This window comes from Leuciscus leuciscus, assembly GCF_965113295.1.
Source record: "Leuciscus leuciscus genome assembly, chromosome: 17".
In the NCBI taxonomy this organism is placed as follows: domain Eukaryota; kingdom Metazoa; phylum Chordata; class Actinopteri; order Cypriniformes; family Leuciscidae; genus Leuciscus; species Leuciscus leuciscus.
Genome location: NC_138741.1, coordinates 418,592 through 434,193, shown reverse-complemented (window position 1 = coordinate 434,193; position 15,602 = coordinate 418,592). Strand labels below are relative to the sequence as shown.

General features: G+C 44.2%; 1 protein-coding gene across 3 annotated transcripts in view; it reads left to right on the top strand.

The window, feature by feature from the left end:
* LOC309478748 (serine/threonine-protein phosphatase 2A 56 kDa regulatory subunit gamma isoform) overlaps positions 1-10,056 on the top strand; it is a 38,973-nt gene extending 28,917 nt beyond the window's left edge. The window contains exons 11-14 of one of the 3 annotated variants that reach the window (XM_082142456.1): positions 6,835-6,936; positions 7,051-7,123; positions 7,291-7,401; positions 8,529-10,056. In XM_082142456.1, the coding sequence (XP_081998582.1) occupies positions 6,835-6,936; positions 7,051-7,123; positions 7,291-7,401; positions 8,529-8,627 (385 nt within the window). In that variant the 3' untranslated portion in view covers positions 8,628-10,056. The remainder of the gene's footprint in view (positions 1-6,834; positions 6,937-7,050; positions 7,124-7,290; positions 7,402-8,528) is intronic. The other 2 variants (XM_082142455.1, XM_082142454.1) reach the window with 2 other exon arrangements.
* The last annotated feature ends 5,546 nt before the right edge of the window (positions 10,057-15,602 follow it).

The following is a 15,602-nucleotide window of genomic DNA, read 5'->3' as shown; positions in this document are numbered from 1 at the left end:
CTAGTCGGGAAGAGAGGGCAGACAAATAATCTTGGCTACAGGTCGGGTGTAGGTTTTGCCGTTAACTTGTATTTCCGCCGATCTGACTCTCTTGTCCAACCCAGGAAAGACCTGAACAATTCTCCCAACAGGCCAAAGAGCGCGGGTCAGTTGTTGGTCCACGATCATGACTGTGTCCCCGACCTGCAGGTCAGCTTCTTCAGTCTTCCATTTCTGTCTGATCTGAAGGTTGGGTAGGTAGTGCCGAATAAAGTGCTTCCAAAAGTGGTCAGCCAAGAGCTGGCTATGTCTCCATCTCTTTCGGCTTAGGAGTTCAGAGTCTTGGTATACCACTTGCGGCAATGAGGCATCTCGCCGCCCCATCAACAAGATGTTAGGAGTTACTGGATCTGGATCCGCGATGTCCGAAGAGGTGTAGCCAATGGGTTTGGAGTTGAGAATTCCTTCTATTTCTATAAAGACAGTTCTCAGCACTTCTTCTGTTACTGTCTGGCTGCCAATGGTGACGTGAAGTGCAGCCTTTAAAGAACGGATTTCTCTCTCCCAACATCCACCGAAATGGGGTGAACTGGGTGGATTAAAGATGAATCTTATTTGTTCGCTGGCGAGTTGGGCTTGAAGCTCAGGATGAAGGGCGATGAATGACTCTTTCAGTTCCCTTTCTCCTCCTTTAAAGTTGGTTCCTTGGTCTGACAGAAGCTCAAAAGGTTTACCACGTCTGGAGATGAATCGTCGTAAAGCCATCAAGAAGAAATCTGTGTCGATACTGGTGAGTATGTCAATGTGGACTGCACGAGAAGTCATGCATTTGAAGATGATTCCCCATCTTTTTTCATTCCTGCGTCCCACCTTTATAGTGTAAGGTCCAAAGCAATCTACACCTGTTGAGTAGAAGACAGGTTGATGGATCCTCAATCTGGCAGGTGGGAGGTCCGCCATTCTTGGTGGATGTGGTTGTCCCCGCCATCTCTGACACTCTGCACATTGTCGTTGGTGGTTTCTGACCGCAGCCCGTCCCCGTATCACCCAGTATTTCCTGCGAAGTTCAGCAAACACCCTATCTGGTCCAGGGTGATGTAGTCGATCATCATAGTCCTTGATTACCAGTTTGGTAGTCGGATGAGAGGAGTCGAGGACAATAGGATGTATCGTATCTTCCTCTAGCTGGCTGATTTGACGGAGACGACCGCCAACGCGTATGAGTTGGGTGTCCTCATCAAATTCTGGAGCTAAGCAGAGCAAACGACTATTTTTTGGTAAGGATTTACCTGCTCTTAGGAAGAACAGTTCATCTGGAAATGAGTCAGCTTGGCTCTGACGAAGTACTGCAAGTTCTGCCTCTTTGTGGTTATCTGCTGTTGGGATATCAGTGGCCGCCCCGTTGACATACTGGATGTAAGCCTTCAGTAGCTCTGAAAGCGTATGGTATTTCTGTGGATCGGGAGGAGGTGGAGTGGAGATTGACAGACCAATGAAAATAGGCTTTCTCAGTTCACTGTCCTGATCAATGGTCGTAAGTGGTGGCATCTCTGGCCAATGATCAATTGTCTGTCTGAGGAATTTTGGCCCCTTATTCCATCTGCTTTCCCGGCCTATGTCACAGAGCAGTTTTCCCTTTGTGATGTCATCTGCGGGGTTCTCCTTTGATGGCACGTATCTCCAGTTATCAGACTCTGTGAGTTCTTGGATTTCTGCCACTCTAGTGCCTACGAAAACTTTAAAACGACATGATTGTGACAGCAGCCAGGTAAGGACAGTTGTGGAGTCAGACCACAGAGTAACACTATGGATGGGCAAAGTTAGCTCTGTCTTCAGAGCTTTTGCGAGTTGTGCACCTGTGAGTGCTGCACATAACTCCAGCCGTGGAATGGTTTGCTGCTTTTTCGGGGCTACCCGAGCTCTACCTGTTACAAAGGTAACTTCCACTCTACCTTCAGGATTTTCAGTTCGTGTGTAGGCCACAGAACCATAGGCTAGCTCTGAAGCGTCGCAGAAAATGTGGATCTGCCTCATGCTGAAAACTGATCCAGTTCTTTACTGCAGTAAGACCTCGGCAAAACAATGTGCTGTAAACCATTCAGTTCACTCTCCCATGCTTTCCACAAATTCAACAGGTTCTCAGGCAGACGGGGATCGTCCCACTCTCTTTTCTTGTCCCATAACTGCTGTACGATCACCTTGGCCCGTGTTGTGAATGGCACAATATAACCTATGGGGTCATACTGTCTAGCGAGGATATGGTATATGCTCCGCATAGTTGGAAGTGGGTGGTCTGTCCGCCGCTGCTTATAGGAGAGAGTGTCTGATGAGCAATTCCAGTGTAACCCAAGAGTTGACTCTTGTGCATCTTGATGACCTTCGCTGAGCCACTGGATGCTGCTTTGAGATGGAGCATCAGCTGGCAGGTGGCTGATGACTGATGGATCATTGCTCGCCCACTGTCTTAGGTCAAAGCCTCCGGAACTTAAAAGGCTGCGGAGTCTGTCTACAAGACCTTTCGCTCTCTCACTTGAGGTGAAGCTCTGAAGGCAGTTGTCAACATAAAATTATTTCTCTACTGAGAACTGTGTGTCTTCAGACTCACTGTGATCCAGAACGTGCTTCTGTAACGTGTACGTTGCGCAGCAAGGACTGCACGTTGTTCCGAATGGAAGAACTTGCCATTCATACACGTCTGGTGCCTTGTCTCTCTGAAGGTTTCTCCAAATGAATCTCAGTAGTGGTTTGTCCTCCGGCAAAAGGCGTACCTGGTGGAACATCCCACGAATGTCACTACTAATGGCGATGGACTGTTCTCGGAATCTCAGAAGAACTGAGAGAAGAGAAGGACTGAGTGGTGGACCAGGGAGTAAGTACTCGTTCAGGTTGTGGCCTTGGTAAGCAAACGAACAGTTGAAGACAACCCTTTTCTTCCCATTATGCTCCACCAAATAATGTGGAATGTACCAGCTCTCTTTGGAACAGTCCACCTCCTTAGGAGTGAGTTTCGTGATGTAGCCAGCTTGCTGTAACCTGACTATCTCCTCTTGGTAGGCCGCTGCTTGTTCCGGATTCTTGTTCAGACGATTCTCTATTCCCCTTAATTGTGGCAGGACAGCTTCTTTGGGTGCATGTAGACATGGCATACCTTTGGCACGTAGAAGAGGGCTTGCATAGCGCTGGATTCTGTTAACATCCACTCTCACGGTTTTGTCCTGGAGAAGTTGGATGGACTCTTTGTCTTGTCTAGACCTTGTCAGTACCTTTTCATTTCGATATGGAAGAATGTCCATTTTCCACAGTTTCTCCACATTTGCATAAAGGTCGTTACTGGGCTGTAAGCTGGTGAAAAGACATTGCTGTGGGGAAAGTCTGCTGGTTAATTCTTGTGCAGGGCCCTGTAGTGTCCACCCTAGGCATGTTCTCACAGCAGCAGGGCCACCAGGTGGACCCAGTCTGACTGGTTCAATGGGTGTGATGAGATGAGGGCAGTCAGAACCAATAAGAACTACTGGTTTCACTTTGTGAAGGTGCTGTAGTGGCAGGCCTGCAAGGTGCTTGTACTTCTTCTGAAGTACCTTGACGGGATGCATGTGCTCTGCTAAACCCAGGCTGCTGGCTGTAAATGCGCTCCGTATCCTGAAAGCCTTACGAGGGTTAGCCACTGAAGACACAGTGAAGGTCACAGCCGCCCCATGAATGGTATGTGTATCTTGCCTGACTGTACGGAGAACCAAGTCCTCTGGCTGTCCCTTCAGATTCAACTTCTGCACAGCTTCATGTAAGATGATGGTCCGCTCTGACCCATCATCGAGAATTGCATATGCCTCCATGGATTTGTTGCCATTTCGGAGCAGAACTTTAGCCACCTTCAGCAGAATTTTATTGTCACAGGTTGGACGATCCACATACAATACTGCACTGGCTGGAACTGATTCTTCTGTGGCTCTGCTCTGGTCATTTACATCATGTAAGGCCAGCAAGTGCTTTCTGTTACAAGACGGACAGAGGGCTTTCAGTGTGCAATTGGCAGCATGATGACCACGCCCACAGCGCCAGCATCTATTTTGGCCTTTAATCCAATTCACCTTCTGCTCTTTGTTGAGTAACTTAAAGTTCTCGCAGCCATTCAGGAAATGTCCGTTGTTGTCGCAGTATGGACAGTAAACATTCACCCCTTCTCTCTTAGCAGCAGTTGGTTTGGGTGGATAAACTGGTGATGCTGAGCTGGCCTTTGGTTTCTCTGTACCAAGGAGGATGGTAGTGGGTTTGCGGGGCTGCCTAGAGTCTCTCCTCAGCTCCCTCCTCGGCACTGTCGAAACTCTAGACTGACTGGTATAGTCAGTGTGGTCATCCTGAACTTGTAGCTCGTACTCAAGCCAGTTCGCAAAGTCCAATAATGTGGGGATAGTGACATGAAGAGGATGTGTGTACCTCTTGAAACTGGATCTGAGATCATGTGGCAGTTTGCTCATCAGTCTGGACACATGTGATCCACACTCCAACTCGACGTTGCCTTTCTGACCCAGCTGTTCCAACATTCTGACGGAACGCACTTGGAGTCAAAACATGCGAAAAGTTTTCACATCTCCACTGCGAATGTTTGGTCCATCCATCAGTTCTGCAATGCATTGTAAGGCTAGCTGATGGGGCTGGCCATACATTTTATTGAGGGCTCTCATGGTGTTTGTGAAAGGAAAGCTTGAGTTACTGTATGAGTCTGCCACAAGTAGGGCTTCTTCCAACTTAAGATGGTCAGTGAGGATCTGATATTTGAATCGCTCTGTTGCATCTTCAGGCAAAATGTTCTCCAATGCTATTCTCAGTCTAGAAAACTCTCTAGGATCAGGGGATGTTAGGAAGGGAATGGTTGGAGAAGGGCCTCTGTACATTTTCTCCTGCATTGATGGAGGCTGATAATACGCTTGTCTGTAGCCTGGTTGCGGAGGTTGCATACGCTCATATACTGGGGTCTCAAACTCTGACTGAGGAGCTGGAATGTGTTGGGAGGAACGAGAGTACCTGGGTTGAGGTGGGTCACTGTAACGCACTTGTGGTGGTACTTTATCATGTATTGAGGAGGAAATGTCCATGTTCCTGAAATCCTCAGCTAATCCAGGATGCTCATCCATTGTAGCTGGGCACAGTTCTCTCATGGTCGTAGGTGGAGTTGGTGGGTTTGTCCGTGGGGCTGGAGTAGGACGGAACCGTTGTGGAGTCTCAGGGCTCACCAATGGAGAAAAGGGACCTGGAGATAGCACTGGTACAGTCAATGGCCTGAAGGGGGGCTCCCCTTTCTGCCTTAAGACTTTGAAGTTCCTGATGTAACATGGCATTCTGTTGTCGCATCTCCTGTAATGCTGAAATAATCTCTGGAAGCTGGCTGGTTTGTTGCCGCAAGTCGGCGTTCTCGCGTTTCATCACCTGCAGCATGGCTGTAAGCTCTACTTCTCCTCGCCCATCGGATCTTTCACTTTGCCATTCATCTCTCAGTGTCCACTTATCATGATCTAACTCTTGACTGATAGGAGAAGTCGATTGGGTCCGTCCTACCATACTTGGTGACTGGACTCTGCTATGGCTGAAGTCTGGGAGTGGCTGTCGATGTGGCAATGGCTCACCAAGCTCGTAGTCCGCTAAATGAGTCGGTGGGTTGATCGGTCTTCGTGGACGCACGACAGGCGCTTCTCTCTCGGGTTGAGACATCTCTGTAGCAATTCACCTATCCGGCTCGAAGGACCATGACAAATCTTGTAAGTATTCACTCTAATTGCTAGTTCAGGTTTGGCTGAAGGCTACAGGTTGTCCGGTCAGAACAATGATGTCTCACTCAGGTTATATTCCAAATCGTTGTTTTATTAAAGGTGCATAGATGTGTGGTTCTGTGAATACAAAATACAGAAATGAATATGGATATAAACATAAAACACAAGCACAATATGAATAAAGCTTATTTGGTAAATTACTGATGAATAAAGGGTAAAATATAACACAATACAATCTCTATGATGAAATACTTGACTAAGTGGGAATGGATGTGTGTGCGCTAACGCTGTACACGAGCTGTGCACGAGCTGTGCATGCGAGCATGGCTACTGCTGCATGTGCGGTCAAACCGAGATGTAAACAACTATGAGCGCATGCGCACGACCTGAGGTACAACATGCATTGGTGTTTATAAGGAATAAATATAACTAATACTGACAACGAATGACATAAATATACATGGGATGGCAGTAATGTCACCGCAGCCGAATATAATTAAGTAAACAACATTAAATGTAAACACTGATACAGGCGGATTAGCGTTCGTTGAAACTGTTCAGTAATTATGTGATTACTTACAGTGTGATGCACGCACACGCACAATCTATAAAACTTCTCCGATTTGGGCTAATACACTATATTCCACTCTTCAAACTATATACAATATTCAGCGATCTCCTTTTCCGTTATCATCCGTCAACTTTCTTCTCCGTCACTTTGCGAACTCCGGTGGAAAGTTAGGAATAGTCCATTTCTCACTGAATGACAGGGGTGACTGGGAGAGTCCATGTGTCAAAGGGGAACACTTTCTACAATTTCACTGTTTTACTGTATTTCTGATCTAATAAATGCATCCCTGGAAACTTCTTGAAAAAACGTAAAAAAAATCATAATGAATTTCAAACTTTTGACCACGAGTGAAAATTACTGTAGTAAAGCTTGACATCTTTTCCCTGCCAAATCAACATACTGAAGAAGGGTTAGTTGGACTGAGGATGCAGAGGCGTTTCTGTGAGGGTTTCTGCCGTCTGAATATTATATGATATAACCCACAATATCTTCGTCTCTCTCCTGTGTGTACGACTGCAGGACGATCCACGGTCTGATCTACAACGCACTGAAGCTCTTCATGGAGATGAACCAGAAGCTGTTCGACGACTGCACACAACAGTTCAGAGCCGAGAAGAACAAGTGAGTCACACACACGCACAGACACACACGTACACACACACACAGACACACACACACACACACAAACACGCACGGTTGCCTGATGAACTCTGACGAACACACTTCTGCTTCCAGAGAGAAAGCAAAGCTGAAGGAACGAGAGGAGGCTTGGATAAAGATCGAGAGTCTGGCCAAGTCAAACCCACAGGTGAGTCTCTCAATCCCATCATGCATCAGTGCTCGTGCCACTTCCTGTCAATCACGTGACCCGACTCACTTTCCTACTGACGTCCGTGTGCATCTTCAGTCGCTGCTAATGCCTCCCGCTAACGCTCGTGTTTCTGTCTGTGTTTCTGTTGCTTTCTTCTCCACTAGTGCGTTTTGTATGTCGGTCCGTCTGGACTAAACAGTCCTGTAGAAATGGAGACGGATGTTCCCTTTATAGAAGATGTTGAGATCTTAAAAAAGACAGTGCTGTCCGTTCAGGTAATTCAGAGAACCGAGCAGAGCTTCATCATCATCATCATCATCATCATCATCATGTGTGGAAAAGGACGATCCACGTGTTCAAATCCTTTCGTTTAGACTCTTAACTCCCACTGAGAGTTTGTTGTAATGAACATGAGCGACTCGAGGCTGGAGAACCGACTGTGTTTAATCTGTGTGTAACTCTCCTGTGCTCTACACGTGTCGTCAGAAATTACAGAATAGTTTTTGTCAATTAAATTAATGTACTATATTTCAGTTTGATAATGTTTTCTATCATATACATAATATTTTTTGTGGATTTTTTTAATAATAAGTTATATTTACGCTGTATTTATAATCCATTTATTCACTTTTTGAGCATAGACCTGAAAAATAAATCTTGAACGCTTTAGAGCGACAGACTGAAGTTTGTCTCTTTTCAAACACGACACTTGGCAGATTATTGCTGAAGTGAAAAAAGTTTTAAAAAGTGAACTTTAAAAAAGTTACAGAATTTTAGGTGTTATTGTTATGAAAAATGTGCAAAAATACTATTTACATTTTTTATATGAAATATATTTTTTCAAAATCACGTTGTACTCTAAAACTGCAAGAAAATCAAAGCCATAAATCTAAACAAGTTGTGTTCCAAATGTGAGGCTGATATCTCAGTAAATGATCTTTCAGTGAGAGTGTGTTCGGCTGCAGTACCAAACGCTTCCACTAGAGGAAACTCGTCTCACATTCGTTTCTAATGCACTCATTTCTGACCGCGAGGAGCACAAGTGGGACTATTGTTTACAGGACCATTAAACCTGTTCAGATCATGTCCATGATTTTGTTTGTGTGTTCACACAGCAAGTGCAAAACCTTTATGAAGTTTCGTACCATTTCGATAAAGTAAAAAAAAACGACGTAACATTTTTCGGTCAAAAATGACAGAAGAGCACCTTAATCGTCCCGTCTGGTCAAGTGACTTCTACATTTAATAAATAGTCAAAATATGCATATATGCCATCAAATATCAGATATGTCATAAAAAACAGGGGCTATGTTTACATGCACACAAATAATCTGTTAGTAGTCGAACTGATGGATCAGTCGGATAGAAGTGTGACTCACGTGTGTGTGTGTGTGTGTTGTAGATGTCGAGGGAGCAGAGGAAGGAGCGGCCGCTCGTCAGGAGTAAATCTGATGTGCCTCAGGACTCGAACACCTCGAAAGCCTTGGCGTCGCAGCGTTGATCCGAAGACTCGCTCAACACTAGCGCCGGACACTAGCTCTCGTTCGCCAGACACTAGCTCTCGCCTCATCATCCTCAGGTGTTTCTTCCATCGGTTCACCTCATCATCGGCCCGAACGGAGCGGCGCGACACCCAAGCTTTCTTCACTTTCTAGATTTGTGTTTATTTTCAGGGACGGCTGCCAGTGCCAATACTGTCATGTTTATTAGCTTCCTGCTAACGCATAGTTTGATTAGTATGATTTCTGCTGAGCTAATGTGGTGTTTGAGAGTAAAAGCCCGTCATGCGTTACGTGTGTGTGTGTGTGTGTGATCACTCAGATCTGACGACTCTGAGTTCCTTCACTTCTGTGCCATAATGAACTCTAGCTGAACATTGTGTCTTGTTTTAGTGGACTTTCTCCGGAGGAATCTTCCACTCGTGCCGTTCCACTGGTTCAAACACAAACACTGCTGACGTTTCTCCAGCGGATCAGTGACGCGGCCTGGAGCCGAACCGCGAGTCTGTGTGTGTGTGTGTGTGTGTGTGTGACGCCATCTGAATGTCACGGTCATTCCCAGATCACAGATTCATCCGACATGGATCCGCTGTTGAACCGGAGTTCCCGAACGGACTGTGACTCTCATCCGTCAGGATCTCTGTGCCTTTCAGCAGCAATGAGAGTCGATCACTGAGCCTTCGGTCCGTGCGGATGGTCCCGATCCCAACGCAGCAGTGTGTGTGTGTGTGTGTGTGTGTGTGTGTGTGTGTGTGAGCGACAGCAACGCTTCGATTGTTCATTTCCATCTGGATGTTTTCCTGTTAATTTACTGAACTACCTAGAAGCACTTCCTGAAAACTTGAAAACTCTATTGTGTGTGTGTGTGTGTGTGTGTGTGTGTGTGTGTGTGAATGAGTGTGAGAGTGTGACTGAGTGAGTGAGAGAGCGTGTGAGAGTGTGTGAGAGAGTGAGTGTGACAGTGAGAGAGTGTGTGACAGTGAGAGAGTGTGTGACAGTGAGAGTGTGTGACAGTGAGTGTGTGTTTGTGAGAGTGTGAGAGAGAGATTGTGTGTGTGAGAGTGAGAGAGTGAGTGAGTGAGTGAGTGAGAGAGAGTGTGTGAGACAGTGAGTGAGAGAGTCAGTGTGTGTGTGTGAGAGAGAGTGAGTGTGTGTGTGTGTGAGAGTGAGTGAGAGTGTGTGTGAGTGAGAGTGTGTGAGAGTGAGAGTGAGAGTGAGAGTGTGTATGTGTGAGAGTGTGTGTGAGTGTGTGAGAGTGAGAGTGAGTGTGAGTGTGTGTGTGAGAGTGAGAGTGTGTATCAGTAGCATGCTTATAGTCATTTCTGTATCGTTGTTTGAACTTCTGTATGTTTTACTCGCTGCATTTTATCCGTTTCTTTTCACCTATAATAATTCATGCGTTTGTGAGTATATAAATGTTGATGTATAAAACACTTGTTTGTCTCGTTCTTTTACAAATACACGTACACACTGCAGAAGAAGAGTCTGACCCCTCTGCTCTCATCTTTTACTGTGTGTCTGAATCATATACAGGTGCGATCGAAATCATTCAACCTCCACTGCAAATCAGGTTTATTGGTGACATGTTCAGACTTTCAACTGTTTGCAATGAATGAATCAAACAAAAGTAATTGAAATAGCTCAACACAACAAATGTTTTGAGTGGTTTTTCCAAAATTCAACTGAAAATGCACCTTTTAATGACTTCTGCAGTCTGGGAATTATGGCAAGCATCTTTAGCTCTTAGTAGAACACAGTTTTGCTGCTGAAGCGAGATGTATAACCAGATCAGCTTCTGTTTCTGAGGAATCTGATCCCGTTCCTCATGAGCAATGGCCTCCAGTTCAGGAATATTCCTGGCCTTCTTCAAATCCCACCAGAGACTTTCTATGGGGTTCAAGTCAGGTGACTGTGATGTCACTGTATCTTCCAGGACTTCTTCTGAAACCAATCCTTGGTGGAATTTGAGGAATGCTTGGGATCGTTGTCCTGTTGAAGGTCCTAGCTCCCAGCATCCTCACTGAATCCTCCTAGGATCTCCTGATACTTCAGTGATCCATCTCTCCTTCCTCACGCTGCAGGTTTCCAGAGCCGGAGGATATACATCAGCCGAGAGCATCACAAGCTCCTCATGCTGAACTGTAGACAGAGTTCTTCACAGCATACGCTTCATTCCTCCTCCAGACACACCGCTGATCCACAGGGCCGAATAGCTCCAGTTCTGTTTCATCGCTCCACAGAACAGAATCCCAACACTTCTGAGGCTTATTTACATGATTTTGAGCACTTGTCTTGTGCTTTGGGTCAGCAGTGGTGTAGTCCTGGAGTTTGGGTCAGCAGTGGTGTATTCCTGGAGTTTGGGTCAGCAGTGGTGTATTCCTGGAGTTTGGGTCAGCAGTGGTGTATTCCTGGAGTTTGGGTCAGCAGTGGTGTAGTCCTGGAGTTTGGGTCAGCAGTGGTGTAGTCCTGGAGTTTGGGTCAGCAGTGGTGTATTCCTGGAGTTTGGGTCAGCAGTGGTGTAGTCCTGGAGTTTGGGTCAGCAGTGGTGTATTCCTGGAGTTTGGGTCAGCAGTGGTGTATTCCTGGAGTTTGGGTCAGCAGTGGTGTATTACTGGAGTTTGGGTCAGCAGTGGTGTAGTCCTGGAGTTTGGGTCAGCAGTGGTGTAGTCCTGGAGTTTGGGTCAGCAGTGGTGTATTCCTGGAGTTTGGGTCAGCAGTGGTGTAGTCCTGGAGTTTGGGTCAGCAGTGGTGTAGTCCTGGAGTTTGGGTCAGCAGTGGTGTAGGCCTGGAGTTTGGGTCAGCAGTGGTGTAGGCCTGGAGTTTGGGTCAGCAGTGGTGTAGTCCTGGAGTTTGGGTCAGCAGCAGTGGCGCCTCCAAGGGGGGGCCAGGGGGGGCCACGGCCACCCCCAAAATGACACTGGCCACCCTATTGGCCCCCCCAACCAGAAAGAGTGGAGTTTTTAGTATAGGCTAGTGATTTTATTTTATAAATTAACATAGACATTAATGAAACACTATATTAAAAATAAATAATAATAAACTTGTATTATATGAACTGTATAATACGCTCTCAACCCCTCCCCCTCTTTACGTGCATTGCGGCAACTTCGCGCACTTACACGTGCAGCCGCCATAGCCGCAATACCGCGAAGCATGCAGCACATGGAAAAAAGGGTAACTAAACTAAAAAAAATTCAGAAAAATAAAAATAATTACACTGCCTAAGTAGCTTCTCTGCAGGGACAGCGCCAGATAATTTTTAACGCATGTGCTGAGTGGGTGCTAGATCATTGACGTGGAGCTGCGCAAAACTTGGCCACTAAATATTTAATATTCAGTTATGTTAATGATCACAATTAAAGTTTTAATTTTATTAAATTGAACAAGCGCAACATTCAGCATTCAATCAAATAGACCTATTCTAAAAGATGTAGGCTATTATTAATAATAATATGTTATTTCAACACAATATCTCGTTATTTCGAAATAATATGTGTGCGTGCATCTGTAAATCCGGTGACGCGTGTATTGATTTTTATTAATAAACAAGTGTTTTCTCTAAAAGTGTCGACTCGGCTGCAAAGATGAAGTTGACTATCGCCATCTCCGTGTGAACGCGCCTAAAGAGAGAAATGCACATAAATAGGCCTAGTGGGTTACATAATCAGAGAGTAGCCTAGCCTTTTTCTTTTTGAATTATTTCGTTTTAAGACATTTCAAGGTTTGTGTATTTGATGTATTTGTCATGTCTGTGTGAGGCATACACTGAGTTGCGTTAAATTAGGATGTGCTCTAGTTCACGTGCAATGCAAGTGAGCGCGCGGGCGCCTCCGTTATATTTGTTTCGTAGCCTATTCGTTAAATACAGGCAATTGGTTGATGAAAAATTGATTAAAATTAAGATACAATTTATACAAAACGAAATTCACTTTAAAGAAAGGCTTTCTACAAAACAACTTCAACTGTCAAAATCATGTCTGACCCGCTCCAAGTCTCATATTGCACATCCTATCCTACTCGGTCGTGCTGTTCACTTTTCATAAATCAACATGAATGGAATAAAATAGCATTATAATATTTTAACAAATATGAAACTAAATGCGCTTTTTAAATGGCTACAACAGTATAGTAGGCCTACATACTCTCTATTTGTAAAAATTTCTGCACATTAATTTAATTCTGAATTTTGCACAAGTTGAAAGGCATTTGTTCAAATCAAGTTCACGGATAATTGCGCGTGCATTTATTAATCATTATGATACTAAAATCCTAACAAATAGGCTATGTAGGGCCCTATAAAATCCGTTTTATTTTTTCTCAAATTCCTTTTTATTATTTTTTTCAAATTCCGTTTTTTTGGATAATTTTTAGCCCTTTCGGATTTTTCGGATTTTTTCTTGTTTTCTTTTCACTTCTAAGCAGTATTGACCTTTAAAATTTTACTTGCACAAACTCATAAATCAGCTTTTTTATTTAAACTGTTAATATATTCAGCAAAGCACATTCCAAACCTTCAACAAATCTAATAGAATCCAAAAATAACAGTTACAAGGTAGGATTGATGAGTATTAAATTAAAGATTAAATTAGCTTTTAAATCATTTTTCACAAAGAATGTTTTATAAAAAGATAAACCTTGCATATTTAAGCCTTTAAATCACTTTTATAAAAAAGAATGTGTCAAAAAAGATAAACATTTACAATGATACTGACATTTACAAATACAAATGCATATTAGCTTATCTTTTATTATTAATAGTAAAATTCGGTCCGATTTTCCCATGGCGTCTGACGTTGCTATGCAACCATGCACTGCTCTCCACAACGACAAAGAAGTTTTAGTAGGCTAGCTAATAGATTTCCACCACCGAAAAACACTTGCTGTAGCTCTGCTACAAGGTTTATTTATGGAGAAGAGGAAAACACCCGTAGTGTTTGTGGTGCACCCCCATCCTTTATGTTGACTGAGATTTCAATGTTTTTACGGAAAGGGTGAAGTTGATATGTTGGTTCTTGTCTCATGAACTGCGGTGCGCTTGCGGCATTCTGAAAAGTTGAGGTGTTTTCATTTCGCTGCGCCTGGAAAAAATGAGCGCGTCCGCGCGTCGGCGCTTCAATTATGAGCGCGCTTGCCGCGCGCCTACATTTGAAATATCGAACTTGAGCGCGCAAAAGGTTCACGCTTGCACTCATACTGAAGAGCGCGCTGTTTGCATCCCTGTATATTAACTGTATTGACAGGTGTCACTCTATATGTCTCTGGGTTTAGGTGGAGACCTTTCTACGTTTGTTGTTTTAAACAAAAAAAAAAATTAGAAGGAAGTAAAAAAATCGTTTATTTAATATGTCAACAAAAAATATGCAAATTTTTTCATGTGTAAGAGAGAATTCCGTTTTCATGTGTAAATTACGTGATTCCGTCCGCGTTTTCCGCATCACGGAAATCATAGGGCCCTAGCTATGCTATGTACAAAAAATCAGATGAGCCCATAATATGAACGCATTTACACGTTATTTTCCTCCCACAGAAAACCATTATAAGAACGCTTAATGTGGCAGATTAGAATGTCCCCTTATTATGTCGAAATAACGAGCTATTATGTCGATCGATACTAGGCTACTGTGTCCACCTTTTTGATCAGCGGAAACGATTTTTGCTTGTTTGGGATCTGACTGTCCAGCGTATTTGAAAAAGTTAAGCAAACTTTACTGTCTTTTTGACATTTTTCCCCTGAGTGAAACGATCGAGGCTAACAGCAATCTCAACTCATACAACAAGCGCGCAAGTCATGTGTCACAAACATTGAACACTACACAAACAGTCTTTTTTTTTTTTTTTTTTCATTTAGGCAATTAATTTTAGTGACACAGGAGGTGCCGGATGCAATAAAAAAGGTTCCGGATCCAATGTCGGAGGTGACGGAACGGCTCAAATTAAGCCCTGGTATTGTGCCACCCTAAAATTTTTGCTGGCCCCTTTCGGCCACCCTATGAAAAAAATCCTGGAGGCGCCACTGGTCAGCAGTGGTGTAGTCCTGGAGTTTGGGTCAGCAGTGGTGTAGTCCTGGAGTTTGGGTCAGCAGTGGTGTAGTCCTGGAGTTTGGGTCAGCAGTGGTGTAGTCCTGGAGTTTGGGTCAGCAGTGGTGTAGTCCTGGAGTTCTGCTGCGTTCAGTACGAGCTTTACTGTGCAGCTGAAACCCCAGTGTCTGTTTCCACCAGGTCTTGCTGAAGGTCTGCAGTCACTCCAGGGGTTTCTGGACCGGCCTTCTCAGAAATCTGGTTTCAGCTGTTGATATCTTCCCTTTTCTGCCCGTCCAGGGAGAGTAACCACTGATCCTCTAACTTTTAACTTGTGAACTATGCTTCGAACGGTGTCTCCAGGAACATTTAGTGCCTTCACTATCTTTTGTGTCCTGTTCCTTGTTTGTGAAGGCGATGAAATCTTCTCTTAACTTTTTGGACCATTCTTTTGACTCTAACATGCAGTCAAACATGACACTCAACTAACCTCGCCAGTTCAGATGTTTCATGTGTTCTAGCTCTAGCACACCTGGTGCAGCTAATGAAGCCCTTGATTAGCGAGACAACACCTATTCTGCAGATCTGTGCTGTTCTGAGGGATTATATTCCAGGAGTTGGATCATTCTGAGACGGCAGAAGACATTAAAAGTTGCATTTGGGGAAACCACGTGAAGCCTTTGTTGTGTTGAGCTATTTCAGTTACTTTAGTTTGATTCATTCATTGGAAACAGCTGAAAGTCTGTACATTTTGCCAATAAACCTGATTTGCAATGAGGGTTGAATAATTTCGATTGCAACTGTATCTTAACATCGAATGATTGTCATGTTGAGTGAGTGTTTCACATTGAGAACACAAGACTTTCAGTGCTTTTCATTTGCTTGTGTGATAAACTCATATCTGTGAATGTGTTTGTGCTACAGGAATAAAATAGTTTATATGGTCTATCAACAACAATA